The 9,708-nt window shown below is 47.3% G+C and overlaps 1 protein-coding gene across 1 annotated transcript in view; it reads right to left on the bottom strand.

The window, feature by feature from the left end:
• The window catches only part of T265_07388 (hypothetical protein), a gene marked incomplete at both ends in the record, with an annotated part of 65,739 nt that overhangs the window by 35,953 nt on the left and 20,078 nt on the right, over nucleotides 1–9,708 (bottom strand). The window contains 4 exons of the mRNA XM_009172892.1: nucleotides 1,360–1,509; nucleotides 7,764–7,830; nucleotides 8,614–8,690; nucleotides 9,213–9,278. Of these exons, the coding sequence (XP_009171156.1) occupies nucleotides 1,360–1,509; nucleotides 7,764–7,830; nucleotides 8,614–8,690; nucleotides 9,213–9,278 (360 nt within the window). The remainder of the gene's footprint in view (nucleotides 1–1,359; nucleotides 1,510–7,763; nucleotides 7,831–8,613; nucleotides 8,691–9,212; nucleotides 9,279–9,708) is intronic.

The raw sequence follows: 9,708 nt of genomic DNA, 5'->3' as shown, positions 1-9,708 counted from the left end.
ATTTATACACCCGTACACACACACACACATATATATATATATACATATATATATACATATATATAATCACAGGGATCCCAACATATCAAACTGTTTCGCCGTCAATACATCCGTCACTGACCTATGGGTTGGTCGTACTGATACCTCGAATGTATTACCCGACGCAGCAGCTGTCGACCGTAGATCGGGGTTCAGCACATATAAGATCCCTTCAAAAAGTGACTGTAACGTTAAGGTGAACTTTCTGGTTGTCAGAAAAAAATCGTTTAGCTGTAGCATCCTTTCGGTGCCTAACTGCCTTGCCACTCGTAGGAAGCACGCAGGTTGCGATACTGTCAGGTTGCCCAATCCTAGACAGAGGAGGTCGAGAGGAAGAGGTTGGGTTCGAGCCACGGAACTTCCGGTTAGTAAATTGGCGCTCTAACCACTGAGCCATCTCGAAAAAGAGAGATCCTTTTGCTTTTGTGCTACAAATCTGTTCTGAGCACCCGTAGCCAATAGCTTCGATCCGTTTGAGCTCATCACATGAAGCCAAAAGTGTGAACAGCTTTCATTTTGGTCAGCATCAGGTGTAAGGTAGTTGATGTAAACTTGGATTCGCAGAGCAGTAAAGCTAAAGGTTGGGTTCCTAACTGTTTCAGGTCGTCACCCGGTTGCACGGAGGCTGATCCGTTTTCAGTTCACTGAAAATGAATTTCAGCCAAAATGTGTTCCAGAAACTGGTCCGCGTTCGAAATGGGTCCTCCCAAAAAATCCACCGATGGAGGCCCAACACTGGCGGCATCCACTGAAGAATGGTCTTTCTTAGAATTGCCATAAAGATAGACCCAACGTGACCGAACGCGCGACCAATTGTTGTTCGTGATGCGTTGGCTGGTCACGTTCATTCACACTGGCATGAAGTCACAGGCGTTGATGACAGACAAGGAGTGACACCATTCGATCTGAACTAGTATTGCTGTACGTCCTGTTCGGAGGCCACTAACTCGATTTCTGTGCCACATATTAATAACGCCCAGCCAAATCAGTGTCACTGTTTTCAATGAAGCCGAACTTCCAGAAAATCTGAAGTTCAAAATATCGCGAAACAAAAAAACCCTACTCCAAGTGATGTCTGCCCCCAAGCGCTTGGCCAAAACAGAAGAACCGTTGGTAGAGAATCTGTTTCTGCTTTTTTTTCATACTGAGACCGCAGCGTTCATTCGCTCATTGAGTTTGGTGTTCTAGCGCCCAATAGCCGCTGAGCGGCTATTGGAGAAATCGTCCATTCGAGGTAAAATCACGACCGTTTTATCAACGGGATCGTATTGGGATTTCCCACCCAGTGTAGTGTAAACCAACGCATTGTTCAGGACTTACCCACTGGTTGAGCGGTGTGAAAGACCCGGTAAGCGCCTTCATCGCTTCTTGCGCTGCAACTCCGCCGAAAAACGCACACAAAGGGGCAAGCTGACCTTGTGAGACCTTGGCCAGGCGACGAACAAATTCCATGTTCGACGGTTGGTCAATCTAAAACGAGGAATTGAAGGACACGGACGAATCCTGGTTTCAGTGCACTATGAAACAGTTAACTGGTTGAAATTTTGTTACCATAGGGGGGCAAAACAACAGTCGCACTTACCGGTACCTCAGCGAGACAAGAAGACATCTATAACCCTCAGAAATCTGACCATGAGGTGGCGGTGAGCCACGCAACACCATCACCAGCACAACAGTTGAACTCACGGGGAACAAGTTCCCACTTGTATTCTAACACAAAACCTGCAGGACTGACCAACCTCGTTAGTAAGACGAACCCGACATGAGGGACGGACACTCTCGGAAGGAAAAACCGAGATGAGACACGAACCTCATCTGAAGAGTGGACAAACTCAGCACACAGAGGTGAATTGTAGCGAGAGCACCAAGTTCTCTCATGACATCTGTCACTCTATTCTACCAGATCATATTTCTTTCGTCACTAATTCTCGGCACTTCTAACTGAGCACGGAAAACAACGCCGTTTAGTGTTGCGTGTATTCCGGAAGTCCTTCGATGGGCCATTCGGACGCCTATTGGTGAACGCCATCCCAGGTTTGCGGATCGTGAGAAAGATTATGTTCAACACCACAGGCCTTCATTGTCGGTCCCTTTTCTAAGCTTGGCAATGGGATCGCACACGTTTCATCACTAATCGAGGTGACATCATCAGACCGCGATCGGGAATGTCACTTTGACCGATGATGAAACGTTTGCAACCCGAATTCCAAGTTCGACGAACCAATCAAACAGTGCCGCAACAGTGTCGCTAACTGAAGGACACGAGAAAAACCTACGAATTGAAAAACGACTGTTGTTGGTCATGAGATCCACTTGCTACCTAGCAAATTTGCTGTCCGAAACAAGTGGAGGGAATTGAAAAACGATTGTTGTTGATCATGAGATCCATTTGTTATCCAGCAAATTTGCTGTCCGAAACAAGTGGAGGACCAGCAACAAGATATGAGTGTGTGTTGCTAATGCAGACAGAGGGACGGTGGTTCAGTCCAGTCTGGGGTGAACATACGAATTGGACGATTAGACGCGTGATCGAAAATGTGCTACAGACCTCAGTTGAGTCTCTCGTGAAGACCAAACAGATTTGCGAATGAGTGTATTTCTCGAAAACAGTCCAATTTGGGTTCAAGTGAAACATAAGGTTGACGGAAACTCGGGGACTGCGCCAACCTGATGAGCCCCAAGAAGGGCGAAACCGGTCGTGGTCTGCCGAAGAGTTTTCAGCAACCTTGTGAGTAGTTTCCTTTATAAAGGAAAACCCCTTCGAGGAATGCTTAGATATACTTTTCGCAGGAGTGTGTTCTGCTGAGAGGGCTGACTGTTGGGAATGGAGTGGAGGGCGAGATGGCCCAAGTGGTTAGAGCGCGAATTGACCGACCGGAAGGTCCGTGGTTCGAACCCAACCTCTGCCACTCGACTTCCCCTGTCTAGGCTTCGGTAACCTGGCAGTATCCCAGCCCTCGTGCTCCTCCAGGTGGCATGGCAGCTAGGCACCGAAAGGGTGTTACAACTGAAAGAATGGAGTGTAATTGTGGCTGCATCCTAATTTGAATTTACTTTCTGTGACCACTCAGCGTGATGGTTTGTCTCGCCTGGAACTGCTGTTGTGTATTATACCAATAGTCATAAATACTCGTGACTGTGGCTTGTGGATGTAGTGTGACAAATCCGTATAATGCTCAGCAGTTCAATCAATTTATCTGCCATAAATCGTGTACTATGAGTACATTGGTTCCAGCTGCTAGTTTCAATCATCAGGAGGTCGGAGAGTGTGGGGCACACAGGCAACCGTTGGAGGCGATGCTATGTTCAAGTAGGTCGGAAACGGGCAGCTACGCACTGCAAGCGATAGCTTTGATGTACGAGCGCCACTGACTGCGCGACTGGGCCATTTCTGTCAGTTGCGCTTCAGCACCAATCGAGCTAACATTGTCAGTGCGGGGTTGAGTTGGTCCCCAGGCATGCATGTCCTAAACGGAGAAACCTATGGAGTGTGACCTTTTGCCGGATAGTCCCTTCTACCGAGGATCATCTGGCGTACCTCAGCACTGCTAATGCGATGTTCCCACCAGACCCAATCCAGAGACACCGATGATCAAACACCGGCATCTTTCGTACGTCCTCTGCACGTGGAGGGCACGTTTCTGATTCCTAGAGCACTAAGGATCGCACTACCGCAATGTGGACTGTCGCATCTAACTGCTGTCCCCGCTCCAGTGCCAAGCAACAAAGAACATGGAAGCTTTTTTGCAAGCAAGTGAGTGGAAAACGGCCTCGTACTATTTAAAGGGCACTTTCTGACATCGGCCCAGGCTGTGTGATGGGCGTTTAGTGAACACCCATCAACATCGACTGTGCTTCTATGAAATGCCTATGAAGTGATGGATTCCAGATGAGTCTCCCGCCAAACGAAAGTGGTTTGCAAATGAGCGTACTTCACTAATTTCATGCAATATAGATTCAAGTCGAACAGCAGGTTGACGGAAATAATTTCATATGGATTCAAGTCGAACAGCAGGTTGACGGAAACTTGGAGATTGCGCTTACCTGATGAGCTCCAAGAAAGACGAAACCGGTCGTGGGCTGTCGAAGAGTTTTCAACAACCCCATGAGAAGTGTACTATGTCTACACATGTATTGCGACATATGGAATATCGTACCAACTGAAACACGAGGCGGCCTGGTGAGCACACCCAGTTGCTTAGAGACATCATAAACGAGAGATTCAGATGGGTTTCAGGTAAGTCTCACGCAAAACCAGATTGATTTACACGTGGGCGTATTTCCCTAAATGCCTGAACACTGATCATGGTCGTGATTCTGGGACGTGCCCAAACACTCATCGGGTTTTGCTGAATCGGTTAAGTGATTGACCGACCGGCCTTCTTACTGAGATTTTGATGGAGTTTTTGGGTCTCTGCGGGGTTCCGCGCATTCTGGAGGTCATTTTCAAGAATCCGACCTTTCCGACATAAACCCAGCAGCTGCATCGTTACTAACGAAAGAAGAACCCACAAGAGACAGTTCGTCAAAAAACTGCAATGAAAGTTACTGTGGTTAATGACATCTAAAGAATATCGACCCATCGAGCTTTGATTCATACTATAGTCTGATTTCACCACCCGTTTACTTTGAGATGTCACTATGACATGTTAAAAATGAAAGGCGTTGTGTACGCAGTACGGCTCGCTTGACGTCCTATTTTGGTTGAATCCAGTATGAGGAGAAGCCTGCTGACGTGTTGGTACAGTATACCGACACTACTTAATACATCAACCGTTTGTACCAGTAGTATGGAACAGTTCTGTTGTGGCGCTTCCCTTTGGGAAGTGAACCGATCGTTTCGAGAACCACAAAGTGCCTCCTCTTCGGTTCCGGAGGAGAGAAGAGTGGTGGCTTCGACCTGGAGGCAAAACGCCGCTAATTGTTTTTTTTTCCTGGAGCAGCGAAAGGTTACCTTCTATAAACGATTGCACTGTTTTCATAAAGGAAACTATTCACAAGGTTGCTGAAAACTCTTCGACAGCCCAAGACCAGCTTCGCCCTTCTTGGGGCTCATCAGGTGGGCGCAGTCCCCGAGTTTCCGTCAACCTTATGTTCTACCTGAAACCAAATTGGATTACACTGTTTGTTACAACAGACCGACAAAATCTTCATTCCTGATTGAAATATAACAAGTATGCCGTGGGACAAAAAGAATGGTACTTGATGAAAGGAACTCATTAACCCCGTCATACCTCCGAAAAGGACACAATTCCCCTAGACGATTCCGAAACATTTGGAAAGCACTTCTTTTCAGTATCTCAGTCAGAACTGTACTCAATCAGACAACCTGAATCAGACAAATGCATCATAAGGGAAATAAATGCGATGCACGGGTTTTTGAAGTTGTAATCATGTGGAGAACAATGGGAATGGAGTGGGGAAGGAGGGGGCAGTGAATCGGACGGTTATCCGGATAGACATGCAAACGGTGAGTGAAAACAAAGCCTCAATTGTTCCATCTACCCATCGGAAATGGGATAGCGTGATATTGGGTAGGAAGCAACAGGATATGCGCGGCCAGGAGAAGCCATTACAGATGAATTCGGGTGGAGCACGGAGGCAACAAGCGAGGCTACACAGGATGCAATTCGTAACTCGAAAACGAATGGATGAAACGAAGGTTGAATGATACCGCTTAGAATGAACGAACCGTTGCTTCAGATACGTGAATTTTATTCCGTGGACTGGGTTAGTCCATATTGACAGTTCAGTGAGGGACGGTCAGTGACAGTCAGATTGAAAGAGTCAACTGTTCTCCAGCTTCATTGGTCTCTGACCCATCCGCCTCAGGTAAGCACAACCATGGTTGCTTGCTCATCATTATCAAAGACAGCCACATCAGTGTTGTCACTGAAGCTTGACTGTCAACTCCCCAATTATCTCTGGGCTCCTGTGCAAATTGTGTACCTTAGCGAAGAAAGGCTAGCGTGGAGGAAGTACCCGATGTATGCGCATTAGAGGCCTCGCACTACACGCCGTGAGCACTTTGTGGTACGCAGCGCATCTAGGGGAAAAGATTGACTGATGTTTTCCATTCCATATTCCGGGTGGCACAGCTGTAGGTCAGGGCATCAAATTGATTACAGAATGTTTGAGTATTGTCGGTGCGCCTCATCTTCTGAAGTGCGACCCCCCCTGTGCTTGATTTGGGACAGTGCAAAACGCAGGTGTCAACGATGCGCTTGTTTCCAATTTCTATACAAGGCTTAATTGAAAAAAATTGTAGTTGAACAGTAACGAAACGCTGTGTGATCAACAGCTGTGCAGACACACTGAGACATTTCTGAGTAAGGCCAGCAAGATTTCGACCACCGCCATGGTACTGAATATTCTGTCGTACGACCTCGAAGAAGCCAAGAAACCTCGGCCATATTAGAGAAGTCACAGGCACAAGATTATCTTGGAGGGTCCCTCATAGGAAGAGCCATTAGTTGGAGGGAGTTTCGTACTCTGAGAATTTCAACGTGATAAAGCGGGCTTCTTCAATAAAAGTTGTCAGAAAAAAAGCAGAATGAGAGAGGATGTTCAAAGTAATACTTCCTCGAAAGACAGTCTCAAACTCGAGCCAACAGGCATGTAATGTGGATAACTCTTTTCAAATGGACGTCAAGTAAGCTCGCGCTGATGAACCTGGATGACGTGTGACATTGAGCAGATGGAACATGTGCTATAAATCACGTGAGGTGTGTCTCGTGACTAAACAATAACTTCCGAAAGTTGAGGGAATCTAGATCAGTATGATGACTGGATGTGGACGGACCAGTTTGGGCAAGCACTTTCTCTAGGATGCGCCCCAGGATCCTAAGTGGGTCTTCTAAGCAACCGCCAACTTAGTAGATCATCATCATCATTGTCAACTGTATTAGCCGCGTACTTGTCCTACAGTGGTTGTAGCTGCCACAGTTTCGTTCACCGATGATTCGGGGAGGTGGGGTAGGTAGCTGCGCATCGGAGGCGGGAGCTGACAAATTAATGCGTAAATACAGGACTGTTAAGTGGGGGAGTGGGAAGGGAGCTATGCAATGAAGGCAATAGCTCGGATGCATGAGCGCGATTGATGGCGTGACTGCGCCATGTCTGACAATGTCTCTAGCCATTGATGTGGCCCGTCTCGGGGTCCCCATCCAGAAAGACGGCAGTGACCAGCGCAGCTGAGTTTGCTGGTCTTGGCTTTTGTAGTTCGCTGCCAAGTCGTTTGACTGCCTCTGGCTCTCTTCCACCCTTCACCTGGTTGTGCGAAAAGAGCCCTTCGAGGGAGTCGGTCGACTGGCATACGCAGCACGTGGCCAAGCCAGCGCAACCTATGCAGTGTGATCAGTTCATCTATCGAGGGTGAGTTATTTCTCCCGAATACCATTCGACGAACTTCAGCATTGCTGATCCGGTGTTCCCACCAGAATCGGGCAATGCTACGAAGACATCGATGGTCAAACACTGGAAGTCTTTTGACCCCCTCGGTGCGCAGCGGCCAGGTTTCTGATCCACATAGTAATACGGGGCGCACCGCATCATCGTAAACTCGACCCTTGGCAGAGAAGCTGATGTCACGCCTACGCCACAGGTGACACAGGTTCACTTCATCGAACAAAGCGCGCGGCACCAGATCGAATGAGCGACTCAGCCGAAATCGGTTCTATATCTAGAGCCAAAACTTTGACCAAATACGAAAACCAAACACTCACTTTCAGCGGTGACAGTTCATTCAACGCGTGAAATTTCTCCGAGAATAGATTCAAATCGCTGTCGTTCCTAAAATGGGATCATATGGTTCGGAGAGAAGCCGGAATTCCGTTGAAAGTAGAGATTAACAAGGCAACAACGCAGTAGTGGGGGCAATTTGAACCCGGTAGTTGAGTGGGAAACGCGAACTCAAGATCCAATCGGAATCGGCGTGCTCCCACATTGTTGCGTTTTCGCTAAGACGAAAAAACGGTTCTACATCTCACTACCTAAAGTCGAATTTCAAATCAACAACTGTGGTAGGATGCATCAGGTAACATCAACTTCAGAATCCGAAGTGAATCACGAAGAGGCCACTCAACTGTCTTAGATAAGAGGCTTAAAATAAAAAAATCGTCCAGCTGTAGTACCCTTTCATGGCCTAGCTGCCATGCCACACGAAGGAGGCACGAGGGCTGGAATACTGCCAGGTTGCCCAAACCTAGACAGGAGAAATCGAGTGGCAGAGGTCGGGTTCGAACGACGGACTTTCCGGTACACTTACATTTAGAGGATGGATGTACTCTGTACGGTATCCACCTCGAAACATCATCGGCTTTTCGCCAGTTTCCTCAGCGCGGAACATACACAACCAATTTATGTGGGGAGCACTGGGTTCCGTAAGTCGGTCGATAAGTGAAACAGGTGTTAACCGAGCCGCTTCTTGGAGTTGAGATGTACCTCAACCGAAGCGTTACACGTCTATTTTCAATTATACAGTGGCAGCAAGTGTTCCTTTCAGAACAAACTTGAATCCGAAATCAGCAGCAGGAAAAAGACTAAAAAACGCGAGTAAAGTTGCGAAAAACCAACCAGGGTTCCGGAAGTCGTCCTTCTTCGTGCTGGAATTTCATCAGACTGAGGAACACCAGATGTAACAGTATACTTTCCTAAAATGGACCACAGGAAACAGCGAAATCGATAAGGATGTATCACGAACAAGTGCGATTTGAACTTGGTAGATATTGTGAGACGACAGTACTCTACTCTAAGAGTATGTGATACAATGAGCAGTGAAGTTTCGGCGTTGAAAACCGACGTTTTACCCTAGATCGCGATTGCAGAGGTGGTCCATCTGAAGAGGTAGCCATGGGATATGGGAGAATAGATGAGTAGCATTCTGAGCAGAGGATGACCAAGAACACAGTTATTGGCCCTCCTGGGAAAAAGCGTCAGTCGGGAGGAATCGCTATCACGTGCTTGTTGTGGCCCTCCATCAAAAGGAAAGAAGCTAGCAAAAAAGATGGTCTTCATCAGCGGTGTTAACCACAGATCAAGATGAATGTCTCGTTTATGATATTCTTCACCTAAATGTGACGTACAGAGGCCGCCTACAAAGAGGCACAAAGACATCACGCGTGTTTTTGCCGTGGGGATATCAAAAGCGGACCGAAAACCAAAAAAAAACTCACCTCTGGTGGACGAGAAAGGTCAGCTACTGTGATCTTCGGCTTCCGTAACTGCTCCAGCAGCGTTTCCTGGAATTGAAAAACGGTGAGTGATCAGAACACGCTGGAAGACAAGTCAGAAGTCAATTCAGCTATGTAGCTGAGGGGAACAACCGGTAGGATATCCTGATCATTGCCATTGTCGCGTTGTGCTATTTGGTTTTGCGATTTATTAGTACAGGGAGAAATTTGCGTTTATAATGTTTGTACGGAAGTGCCATCGTGAACCGAGGTGACTTGTAAGTTGGTTGTAATCATCTTTCAAAGGTCATGTGAAAGGTTCGTTACACATTCAAAATCAGCCCATACTATCGCTCAGATGAGCAAGAACACAGTTTTAATGCTGGCCCTGAGAAAAGGCCCAGAGAGATCACGTGACTAGAAAAAAGGAGCGATGTGGAATCGTTTCGGTACGCTGGCTGGAAGGTCTGTGGTTCGAACCCGACCTCTGCCTCTCGAC

Source organism: Opisthorchis viverrini (genome assembly GCF_000715545.1).
Source record: "Opisthorchis viverrini unplaced genomic scaffold opera_v5_167, whole genome shotgun sequence".
Classification (NCBI taxonomy): domain Eukaryota; kingdom Metazoa; phylum Platyhelminthes; class Trematoda; order Opisthorchiida; family Opisthorchiidae; genus Opisthorchis; species Opisthorchis viverrini.
This window is presented reverse-complemented; position numbering and strand designations above follow the sequence as displayed.